This window comes from Panicum virgatum, chromosome 3N (assembly GCF_016808335.1).
Source record: "Panicum virgatum strain AP13 chromosome 3N, P.virgatum_v5, whole genome shotgun sequence".
In the NCBI taxonomy this organism is placed as follows: Eukaryota; Viridiplantae; Streptophyta; class Magnoliopsida; order Poales; family Poaceae; genus Panicum; species Panicum virgatum.
Genome location: NC_053147.1, coordinates 856767 through 868804, shown reverse-complemented (window position 1 = coordinate 868804; position 12038 = coordinate 856767). Strand labels below are relative to the sequence as shown.

At 43.9% G+C, this 12038-nt stretch overlaps 2 protein-coding genes across 2 annotated transcripts; one reads left to right on the top strand and one right to left on the bottom strand.

The window, feature by feature from the left end:
- Positions 1-475: 475 nt before the first annotated feature.
- Positions 476-1249, top strand: LOC120663472. Its single transcript, XM_039942294.1, has one exon. It carries the CDS (start codon positions 499-501, stop codon positions 1114-1116), a length of 618 nt encoding a protein of 205 aa, XP_039798228.1. The 5' UTR covers positions 476-498; the 3' UTR covers positions 1117-1249.
- Positions 1250-1315: 66 nt separating this feature from the next.
- LOC120663471 (alpha-L-arabinofuranosidase 1-like) lies at positions 1316-9459 on the bottom strand. The gene is made up of 18 exons (XM_039942293.1): positions 9098-9459; positions 8353-8565; positions 8193-8247; positions 7636-7832; positions 7161-7282; positions 6927-7074; positions 6222-6291; positions 5782-5927; positions 5654-5699; positions 5522-5574; positions 4880-5024; positions 4510-4628; positions 4316-4387; positions 2542-2645; positions 2295-2351; positions 2010-2202; positions 1787-1930; positions 1316-1657 (listed from the first exon to the last, which is right to left on the bottom strand). The coding sequence occupies exons 2-18, from the start codon at positions 8527-8529 to the stop codon at positions 1535-1537; spliced, it is 1971 nt and encodes a 656-aa protein (XP_039798227.1). The 5' UTR covers positions 8530-8565; positions 9098-9459; the 3' UTR covers positions 1316-1534.
- Between the last annotated feature and the right edge of the window lie 2579 nt (positions 9460-12038).

The window sequence follows — 12038 nt, the reverse complement described above, 5'->3', positions numbered from 1 at the left end:
GGCATCGATGCTGCTATCTGGCAACTGGCATCCGGATCAAACTGCACAGGCCAGTATCATGCCATCTCTGCAGAACGGGATTCTTTTTTTTTTTGGTGAACATTCATAGCATGTTTCTTCGTTAAGTAGAGAAGAAATAAAGCAAGTCCGGAACAGATTACAGGGAGCAAGTTTTTTGTGAATATAATCTTAATGTGACAGATGTACATTTTTGATAAACTAATAAAGGCATGCAACTACTGAACTACACGTGGTGGTTTACCTCGTTGTGCGGTGAGCAAGTGGTCAACACCTCCTGCCACCTGTTGTGTATTTTTTTTCTTTTTGCAAATATTTAGTGTCATAAAAATGTGTGCATAATAAAGGATGACCAGTACATTGCATCATTAATTCGAGTGACATAAGGTCAAACCAGTATTTCTGTATATAAATCCTTGCGCCGCTCATCCTCATCTGACGACGACACAACATACCTTGCCAAGAAGATAAAAATCCGCCATGAAAATGGCCATGGCAGCAGCCGCCGCCGCCTCCTACTTGAGCAGTGCGAGCGCCATCTTTCTCTACGCCGCTCTCTTCTTCGCCGGCGCTCACGCCGAGCCCGAGCCGACCAAGGTGGTAACCTCTGAAGTCCCAAGCACACTCCCCGTCTGCAAGACGGTCGGCGGTGGCAGCACGTTCTTCGACGTCCAGTTCTGCCTGGAGGCGCTCGGCTCCGATGGCCGGAGCGCCAACGCCGGCACGAACTACGGCACCTACTCCGTCATCGCCACCGACCTCCTCACGGCCAACGCCACCAGCACGGCGACCAAGATCGACGGCCTGCTCCGGGAGCGCGCCGGCAATGACGACGAGGCCACGACGACGCGCTGCCTCCGGTCGTGCCGAGCGCTGTACGGCGGCGTGGTGCGAGGGCAGCCCGGCTGCGCAGCCGCCGTCAGGGGCAGGAGGGGCGGCGAGGCCACGAGGTGCCTGGAGGGAGCTGCGAGCGCGGCGAAGGAGTGCGAGGTGGGGTTCGGGAAGACCAAGGTGGCCTCGCCGGTGACCATGGAGAACGACGACGCGTTCAAGCTCGCCAAGCTCGCCGTCGCGCTGCTCAGCTGGGCTCATCAGTAACTCAAGAACCTTCATGATGTGTCTTAGTGTCTAGTAGGGAGAACATGTTTCATTTTCTCTTTTTCTGAAGAATGTGAACAAGGATGTGGCTGCACTGGTACTCTGGAGTTGCTCTTTTCGAAGAAATAAAATGATGAGTAAAACAAAGCGAGTATGACGTGTTCTGACATGGAAGCAAAGAAAACATGGAGAATGCAAATCAGTCAACACAAACCAACATGATGTGATTTTTATTTAGTATATCTGCATCGTGTTACACTATACAAAGCTTTATCAAGATGCTAACAGCAGCAACTCCCTGGTTGCTGGTATTTGCGTATCCTTTTTTTTTTTGGAAAAGAACTGTTATTTGCGTATCACACCATGCGTAGGGTATTCCTCGTGTATCTGTCACCAGCCTAGTAAGGGTGATACCACTTCACATCTCCGCAACAAGTTTGGACTGAGCCAACGCGAGATCGAACGCACTGAAGGAGTGAGGAGCCAGCGTGACCTGCATCTGCTCTGCAGCATTGCTCAACTCGCTCTTCACCGGCACAACCTGCACAATAGTTTACAATCAGGCTTTGAATTCAGATGGGCCCGAGGGCAGCCGAAAACAGAGCGCAAACATGCATCGAGACATATGGTCATTCAGACAAAAGCAAGCGAAAGCAATGGCAAAAGTTACCTTGTTTGGGTTACTGAAAGAATTTTCATCAATAACATTCCCGGATGTGAGAACAGTGGTGGTTGATCCCAGAGCATTAACACTGGCCTGAAGTCCACTTGTGGAGATTATAAGGCTAACGGCATCTGATCCAAAATTTACAACCTGCACAAGAGCTTTCCGTGATTAGTAGGAGATTTAACTCCAGATAGTAGCTAGGATGGATGCGATAAATTTTACTTGCCTTTACTCTTAGGAAGCTGTTCTCTGAATCCTGCCAAGTAATTGCAGATGCTGCTAGCGAACCAGAGTAGCTGGAATTGACTGTAATAGGATGAACCATAGCACCGCTGGACTCACGGAAAAGTGTCTGCATCCAGTAACTAGGAGTTCCATAATGTTGCCACGAGTTGAAGACGATAGCATCAGGGTTCCACCTGACAGTTTTATTCAAACAATATTTACCTCAATGCTAAATCAAAAAGGAAAATAGAAGAAATATAGAAAGCATCAACCCATAAATACTAATGTTCTGTCGTTGTCGTTTACAAATAATGGAGCATAACTTGCCATCTGAACAATGTCACTGCAAAGAAACAACAAGAGGTTAAATAACTCTCAGTAAAGACTTTCTTAGTAGTGAAACAACAGCAGATGGAAGTCCATCAGGTCATGGTGACTAAAGCGAAAAGATGTCAACTACAATTTATCCATGAAAACTCAGGTCTGATCATCACGCAACCAACAACCAACAATTTCAGTAATAGAGAGAGCACCTGTTCTTCTCCAGACCAGTAAGGAAAGCAGCTTCCGCCAATGAAGCAAGAAGACTTCCTCTACCTGCATCACTTCTCCAAACGGCGTATTCACTCACAAAAGCCTGCATTTGAATCATATTCAGAAAAATGTTTGCTGTCTGAACAGGAGATAATGGTGCCAATAGGCACGAATGATGGTGTAAGAAAGGAAGAAAGTCAATGAAGTTCTTCAGAATCCTGAACATGAAAATAATATCACACAAAGCAGTACTTGCGGCTAAGGCTGCACATATGTATATTTCTCGTAGTCCATTATAACAAAAATGACCCCTAAGAATTTGCGATCTTATTCTTCCTTGTCGTGGTGTGCAAACCCCACAGCCGGGTGGCGGAATGCACCCGCCTAATCCTAAGTGTAGGATGTGCTTGGGGCAGTCAAGGAATGCTCGATCTAGAGGCGTAAGAACACGGAAGCACACAAGGATTTAGAGTGGTTCGGGCCGCCGGAGCGTAATACCCTACGTCCACTGTGTGATGTATTGCCTGACCTTGTGTGCAAGCTGGGGGAGGAGCTATGCCTGTCTTTGCATGTGTGAAAACTTGTGGAACCTCGTGTCCGTGTGAACCTGTGTTCTAGCGGGCGTGCTCTCCCTTTTATATGTCCAAGAGGAGCACGTACACTGAGCGGGGCCCCGACAGGTGGGCCCGGCGATGTATTATAAACTACACTTTGGCCTTCAATGCCTCAGATCCGGAGATCTTGTCGTCGGCTTTTGTGCGTAGCTTCTGACCAGGGATGGTCTTGAGCTGTCCTGTCGGAGTAGAGTCTAGCCTCTGGAGCCGCGCGTCGAGGTCATGATGAAGCGCCGTACTACTGACTCAGTCCGCTGTAGCAGCGTGCACTGTTGCTCCAGTTAGTAGCTGGTCATCATGACTCGTTGTCCATCCGCGCGGCGCTGAGTCTTTAATGCTTGTCTTGGTAACTGACGAGCCGCCTTGGAAACAGGCGGGCTTACCGTGTTGTCATGTCACGCCTGTCCAACCCGTGAGTGGGTATCCGATGCCCTGCTCTGGCAGCGCACGCCCCAACCACCAGCATTTAATGCGGCAAGAGGGTTGGCGATCCACAGTGTGTACTGACAAAAGCTGCCCCGTGCCCAGCGGCAGCAAAGCACGTCTCAACCGCTCGCACTTAATGCGGGTGGGTGAGGGAGCTTCCAGCGGAAGGCTTGCGCCCGCGTCTGCATGACACGTGGCGGCTCCGGACCCCTCCCGAGCAGCTAGCTGAGCCGAGAGCTCACGGGGGTCTGGATAGGCACGTGGAGGTCCCGGGCCCACCTGCGGGGGTCCGGGTCCGGGTCCGCGGCCACAGGTGCTGAGTATTTCCACCTCTGGGACACGTGGTGACACCGGACCCGTCCCCGAGCGGGAAGCGGGTCCGGGACCGTTGGTCCGGTGAGATGGAGCCGGACCCCAGGGGTCCGGCTGCTCAGCTCCTTAGGGCGTAGTTACGGATAACTACGCGAGTCTTGACACAGTAGGAGTGGGTACCCCAGTTGCAGGGTACCGACATTCCTCCTCTTTTTTTTGGCTAGGATTAACACTAGGAGTTGTAAGTTGTAACATTTCCAGGGCAGTAATTATATAAGAAACATAGGACCCTTTCCTTAATTTTCATACTATCCAAAGAACACCCCAAGAGAAATGTCAGGATGTCCTGAATCAATGTAAATGATAGGTCATGAAAGAGAGTTATTTCTCACGATTTTTCCTTGTGAAAGTTGAGACTTACCTTTGGTCCACTACGAGATGTGCTGTCGAATGTGCTCCTCATGTTAAACAAAGTCTTAGAATCGGTATATACCTATAAAGGAAGGATTTTTGATATTTAAGAAACGGCAAATTGACAATAAATTGTTAAACAGAACCACAAGAATCAAGACACAGAAAAACTGAGACAAATAGATTAGGCAACAAGAACTTTACATGGAAGTCGTATAAATCAGCAGGATGATCAAGTGGTCTAGATGAACCATCACAGTTCGAAATCATTTGAATATCTGGATAGGCCTGCCTTATAGCATTGTAGAACTTGAGGTAATTACCTGTTCAACAGAAACTGAGAATATCATGCATGCAACTAAAAGTACATTTCATCTATACAAACAGATTGTAGGTGAAGTTATTTCCCTTGTCGACTACCACATGGAATTATGTTCAACTTAATTTTCCTTTCCTAATAAAGGGATATTGGGTAGCCCTTGTGCACAAGACCTTCTCGACTTGAACTCTACTAAGGATATTCGAGAAAAAAATTCTACGAAGGATACAATACAGATGTAATTGAAAAATTTACCGCGGTAAATTTTTTTCCCACAATCTTCATTTCCAATTGCAACATATTTCACTGGGAATGGTTCAGGGTGCCCCATCGCAGCCCTAACAGAGCCCCATGTCGAATCTGCACTCCCCCTTGCAAATTCTAGACTGTCCAATACATCCTGCAGAAAAGCAAACAGTTCCACTGCAATTAAGCTACAATCATGAGAATGAAAACTACCTAAGTCTATTGGAATATAAGGTCTTATTAAGTTAGCCACTATTCATATAAAGGAAAAGCTAGTTCATGGAGAATCTTGGTAGTACAAATGTAGCTCAAGCCAAGCATCATCTCTGCATGTGAACTGCCGGAGTAAAAAGGAAAAGACTAAACCCATCACAATATCTTTTTCAGCACTCAAGAATAAGAGAATAACTCAGTATTATTCAACAATGATAACATGTTATTATTGCTGTAATCTGAGTAATAAATTTTTCATCTTGAGATATGCTTTCTAGCTCACAAATAAATGAAATGCTATTATTCTGATATACAATGGTAATTGCACCCATTGCAGAGAAAGTACAATGCATTAAAAAAGTTGAAGACTCTTATATTTCTATAACAAAAAAATGTTTAGTCTGCTAGAGAAATAACTATGGAGCTAAAAAAACAAACCTTTACAAATGGAGCAATAGCAGCGGTATCAACTTCATCATTGTGGCTAACTCCTGAGTTTTATGGGCGGACTTTCCATCAGTTCAGAAGGCCAACAGTGATCAATGATATAACAAGTCTGAAAACAATTACCATTGTTGAATACCCAGATTGGGGCAGCACCCAGGTCCTCCGCAAGCTTTGATGTACATTTTAAAGTTAATTGTTAGAGGGACAATGATAGGAAAGGACAGGTGAACTGAAGCAGTGCAATCTTGTACCTGAAGAAATTCATAATATCCGAGGCCGTCATCAGTCCAGTAATGCCAAACATCCCCAAAGTGTCCAGGCCTCTCTTCCCATGGACCAATAGATTCTCTCCACCTGAATGCATTTCTTAACCAATCGCCTTCTACAAAGCATCCTCCTGCAATAGTTGTATGGAATCTAGGCAATCATCCCAGCGTGGACGAACATCAGTGGCGTTCCTAGTGGATTGCCATATATGCCATGGCATACCTAAAATTCTAATCCAAGATCATTAACTATACTATTAAGAGACCATTACCAAGTAAATATACAGATTATACTGAATTATATATAAAAAATTTTATGGCATACCCTTCTCCAAATCCTAGGTATGCTGCTGACGAACATATATCAAAATAATATATGTCAAAAATCAAGAACTTGATTTTCAATCAGAGAAGATGGAGCCTACCAGGAAATCTCAAGAATCGCGGTTTCAAATCCAAAAGCATGGATATAAGTTCTGTGCGAAAACCATGTCCCTGTGTGTAATGAGAAGCATTGTTGATAAATACTCAGATAAACTCTTGCACGGTAATTATGACCATATACCAGATACAGATCGATTTCATTTTCAAGATTATGACAAGATTAACAAATCTGGAGATATTGAGTACATGAAAAAGATGAACCAACATATAAATTCAGCCAAACAGGGTATCCATTAGAAATATTTATTTGATGATTTCATTCGTCAAGCAAACCAAAGCAGTGAACTGGGTGCTACAGTACACTATTCTTCTCTGAGATAAAGAGTTACAGTTGGTCAGTAGTATGGTTTGCAGAATGATGAAGTGCAGATCATAATAAAAATGTTGCAGCCAAGTGGGTGTCACGGAGCACGCTTGGCTCATCATCGATGTACTCAGCCCAATAGTCAACGAAAATGGAACATAATTATTGGATAACTGAAGGGGGGAGTCTTGACCTGCTGGCCTTTTTTATTTTTGGTTTAAAGGGGCAATGCTTTGTTGCTAGTCGGAAGTAAATGACTGGTGATTCGTACTGAGAGGTTCACCACTAATCCATATTTATTGTTCATATTTTAAAAGGTTCTTGGCCTTAGTTGTGTCTTTCACTATAAGATCTAGAATAATACATTAATACTATAATATACCTTGTATGTGTCTTCAGGCATGAGTGAAACTTGATCAAACCAAACAACTCCTTTCTTGTTAGTTGTTATTTGAAGCCTTGAGGTTCTATTGGTTCCATTAGCAACCAACTTCTGCTCCACTTTTGTCCAATTTGATGTACCAGAAACTCTGCAACAAAGCAATACTTTCAGCTATTGTGAATATCCAAATACTTTCCTTGATCCTGTCCCAATATTGAGAGAAAAGATACTAACGTTATAGTAGTTGAAGCCAGGTTTTGCAACCCATCAGAGCTTGTTAGTGAAACAGTCAAGTCCGTTGTTTCTGGTGACTTAACGTACATAACAAGATTGTACGCCTTTCCATCTTCTATGTTCTGTAAGTTTAAATGATAACATTATAGAAAGGAAAATAGTTGAAAAGGTTGGAAAACAGAACACATACTGAATATCTTCCTAACATCAGAACATGAAAGGTAACACTACTAAACAATATAGAGAAAATGCCTGGAGCTCTGATGGTCATAATTCCTAACACTAGTCCTTCAGCTATTGCAATTGTTAACACAATTGGGAATTGGCAAAGTATGGAAAAAAACACAAATCACATAGCATAACTACCTAAGGCTACAACAGTATCATACAAATTATTGATATCAACTAAATAGTCCCGATGAAACTATCCATTTCTCATACTGATATGAACATGCAATATATGATAAAGTCATACCATGCCCCAGAACCCCGGGTTGTAAATACCAACACCACCAGTAGGACAGTCATCACAGAGGACCTCCATCCTCAGAGCAACAATGTTTCGACTGAAACATGATGTACGATCAGTAGCCACAAATACAGAAGAGTCATCTCCAATAATGGACCATGGGTCAATATTTGAGGGAGTATGTGGGCCTCCAGCTTCGAAACCTGAAACATAAATCCAGAAGTTGTTTATGCCGAACCATGAACTTGAACATCAACAACTGACAGCAGCATCTGACGGAAATGACCTATTATGTTTTTTCCAGCTCATGATCAAAATAAGTTTGGTATTATTTTTTTAGATAATCATAATATGCTCAGAATAATCATGGTTTGAAAAAAAAAATGTTCAGGGAGCACGGATTTGAGTTTAACAGACAATGTGCCAAATTATCACCTTGAGGCTATTAAATGGGAAAAATTTCTTTTGCATCTCACCCACAGCAAAAATAAGCAGGTCCAGTCTCTTTCCAGAAAGTTCATTCCAAAAGGCACAGTACAATTCTTAAAGGATAACTGGCATACCTCTGTTACTAACAAGCTCTGCCCAAATTCCACCAGCTCCTGCATGATTGATCTCCTACAGTATAGCCAACTCATGGATAAATTTGGATTGTTCTGATCATATGTGGCAAAACATGAGAAGCCCAACAAACTGGCATGTATGAATAAATTATTGTCTCACCTCGAAAAATATCCCAAATAGTGTTTCAGGGATCTTTCGGGCTGACTGCGGTGAGGCGTCAACATTGAGAGTTGCTGCCTGTGAGGTCACTAGTTCTGATGCCAGGCATCTGCAGCCCAGGCAGAATAGAAGCAAGAGGCAGAAGATTGTAGCAGATGACACTTCCTTGAAACCCATAGGCTTCCCTTGTAAGAACTAATGCAATGAGAGTGTCTAATGGACAAATAGAGAAGAGACTCAGTTGAGCTAGACTGAAACTGAATCTACAACAAAATGCCATCTCCATTTTAGAGAGAACTGAAGCAGCAGTAGAACAATCAAAAGGCACACACATAGTAATGGTACATATAGAAAAGAACAGATGAACGTCTAAAACAATGTATATATAAGCTAGAGTAGTTTATATCCTTCTGTACACTGGAAATCTGAAACTGAAAAGCTGTGATAAAGAATAGGGCTAAATCATTATAACTAGGCAAAGAAGGGCCTCGAAATTATCGATCACTTCGTTCATCAGACAAAAAGCATATAGAGATTCGCCTTCAACTAACACCGGACGCTCCTGCTCCTTTATTTACAAGGGAAAAAACACACGCAGAGATTAATCAATTCTTCCCTCTTGGGCACTCCATCAAACAACTTGCCCGCACAACCAAGAGCTCAAATTGGAACCAAAAGAACAGGGAAATAAAATATCACAGAGCAAGTAGGTGAGAAAAGATGGAGTCTTTAACGAGGTTCTCACCATGCATCCACCATCCAACACCTCCTCAGGAAGAAGAGGCGAGCTCCCGGTCCCGGACGCGAGTACAGGGCAGGGCCCGGGGGGCGTGCGCTTAAGTAGAGGAAGACGAAGCAGTGGCTTTGAAGGGAAGTGTGCCTACGGACTACGGAAGCCACGCAAGGAGTGTGGTGGAGCCCTCCGCGGTCTAGACGCCCATCCGATGCCGGAGACGGCGGACGTCAGGGGGACGCGCCGCGGCGAGTTGCTTGCCGGAGCGGGCTTGGTTCGGCGGCGGTTGGCTGCGCGCGGCTGCGGTCATGTGGGCCCGATGAACAGCACTGTCGCCTTATCCGGCTCATTTGGATTTTTAATTTATTTTTTCCTTAATTATCAAGCATTACTGCCGGAGTACTAATCATGGAGCGAGCCAAGGCCGTCGTCATGGAACGACTTGATCTGGCTGTGGCCGCATCTTTGGGTTGGTGTACCTTGTGTGTGCTTCCACCCTAGCTAACTAGTAGTAACTACTCACACAGTCACAGGCTACTGATGAGCCGGTTCATGGTTTTTCTTTTGTTTCATGTCTTGAAACTAACTACTCCTAGTTTGTACTCCATTTGTGCAAGCAAAATTCTACCGCGCCTAGCACACTTACTTGATGAAGCACTCAACAGCTAGAAAAAGAGTGCCGGCTTGTTTAATTCCGACCGTATCTTGAGATTAAGTTCAATTAGTGTCTTTATAAATATAATAGAACTGATGAGACTGTAAATATATAAGCTAGAGATAGAGATGTGTGGAGCAATTAAGAAAAGACAATAGCCAGTTATCACTTGGATCGTTGAGCTAGGTTAGATCGATCGTGGAGATGTTATGCATAGCATAGCTCTGCTGGATGACTGAAATTAACTAAATTTGGCGTCAGTCTTGGTATTACTCGCATCATGTAATAGTGTAGGCGTGCAAATAAATGTGATGCGTGACGCCATGGCTTTGCTTGGCTCGAAATAAATGCAACATGGATGGATAGATCGCACTAGCAGGGACAGACACATGCTGCTTACTTTGTGTTGCATAGAATTGAAATCGACGCAACCGCCAAAACCGAAACAAATTCTATCCATCATCACACAAGGCAACTAGGCAAAGGCTGAAAGGCAAGCAATGCAAGATATGTATATGTATACACCCGTATCTGTGACCATGTCAATAAAGATGATGCCATCACATTCACATATCGTAGTATGTGTGTGTATATACATATACCATTAATTACCTTTCCAAAATCTAACTACGCATCGGATGTATAATAATAAATTGGATGGAATTCAATTCCCTTGCCTATGCACAATTCAAGTGGTTCCCGGCCCAAAAATGTTACTAGGCCGGACAGCGGAACTAATTTAGGTGAGTGGGCCGATCCAGCGCCTCAAACGCAGGCCCAACTACCACGGAGCTCGAGCTCCAGAGAGGAAGGCCAGCCAGCCCAGCCATGGATGCTTCGGTCCTCAACAACCCGCGGTTCAAGGCGCTCATAGAAGTATCCCACCCCAACCTAGACCTAATAAAAACAACATCTGATTAAGTGATTAGTGATCCCCCCCCCCTCGGGCTCTCTGATCTAGTGGACGCTATTTCTCGATATACACCTAGTAATTCTTGGCTTAGATTTACTGATTCTTCTTGCTGTGTGAATCATTAACCCCCCCCCCCCCCCCCCCTCCACGTGGATTTCGTATTGACCCCTTTTCCGTTGTTTTGACTGTCTTATTATTATTCTTCGGTGTGCTCTGCTATATAGTGCCCCTGGATTCGGGGTTTAGAATTAGAGGTGTGGCAGGGGAACGTATCGAGATGTAACTGGTCTGTCGTCTCAGATCCATTCTATAACTGGAGGTAGTACCTGATTTTTCTCTGTGCATAAACCATGCATAGCACTGACTGTATACTGATTTACTGAACTATCTTCTCTCTGCTAATTCTGGCTAAGCCTGAATTGTCTCACACAGTCTTTCCTTAAAAAAAATAGAAAATGTTTCTATCTGACCTAAACTAACGGGACTTCCTAACTGATTTTCTTGTTACCTGTACTTAACGACCATGTTAGTTCAGAAAGGGAGTTAAAAGTGACTTCATGGATCCATATAATAACGGGAATTGTCTCACACAGCCTGTGAATTTAACTGAACCTAATGACTGTCCAGGATCTAAATATTGTTACTGCACACTGTTTCTATGAATGAGATTAACTATTTTTAGACAGCATCTGTGATGGTTCTGTATTGAAACCTGTGAGCTGTGTAGTTGTGAGTAGCATAAAAATTAGCATGCTTACACTTACAGATGTGCTGTGGTAATTTGCAAGGTCTAAATAGCACAAAAGTCTGCATTTTGTAGTTAAGTAGTCGAACCTGAGGGGGAAAATGATGGTTGGTGATGTCAAATTTCAAATTTGAAGAGACTAATTACAAGATGCAATGATACTCCTATTATGCTTCACGGAAACATGGCCTTTCTTAAAGTACCTTTGGTACTCAAGGAACTGATTTCTGTCTCAGCTTGATTTTTTATCTGCATACTGGAGAGTTAATTAGTATCACCTGTATCCTTCGAATCTTTTGTAGCATTTACAGTTAGTGCCTCCAGTATCCCTTTGGGGGAAAAAACTGTGTAACTGAACTGACATAGTGATGGTTCCTCTGACAGAAATAGAATTACTGAAGAAATTTTCGTGTGTTGCAGGAGGAGAGAACGAAGGCCTTGACAAACGAGCTCGTGGCAAAGCTGACTCATGTTTGCTGGGACAAATGCGTTACTGGGAGCATCGGAAGCAGCTTCAGCAGGAGTGAGGCCTCGTGCTTGTCCAACTGTGCGAAACGCTTCGCAGAAGTGAAGATGATGACCATGCAACGCTTCACTGAGCGGTAGCTGAAGTCACATCGGAGTTTCTCTACAGCTGAAA

What these genes read in the sequence shown, in the direction of transcription:
- LOC120663472 (XM_039942294.1), top strand. Translation starts at nt 499, where the DNA reads ATGAAAATGGCCATGGCAGCAGCCGCCGCCGCCTCCTACTTGAGCAGT.
- LOC120663471 (XM_039942293.1), bottom strand. Translation starts at nt 8,529, where the DNA reads ATGGGTTTCAAGGAAGTGTCATCTGCTACAATCTTCTGCCTCTTGCTT. An exon ending in GTAAACGACAACGACAGAAC is followed by an intron (nt 2,203 to 2,294) that starts ATTAGTATTTAT and finishes TAAAACTGTCAG; the next exon opens with GTGGAACCCTGATGCTATCG. An exon ending in ACAGCTTCCTAAGAGTAAAG is followed by an intron (nt 1,931 to 2,009) that starts GCAAGTAAAATT and finishes GCTCTTGTGCAG; the next exon opens with GTTGTAAATTTTGGATCAGA.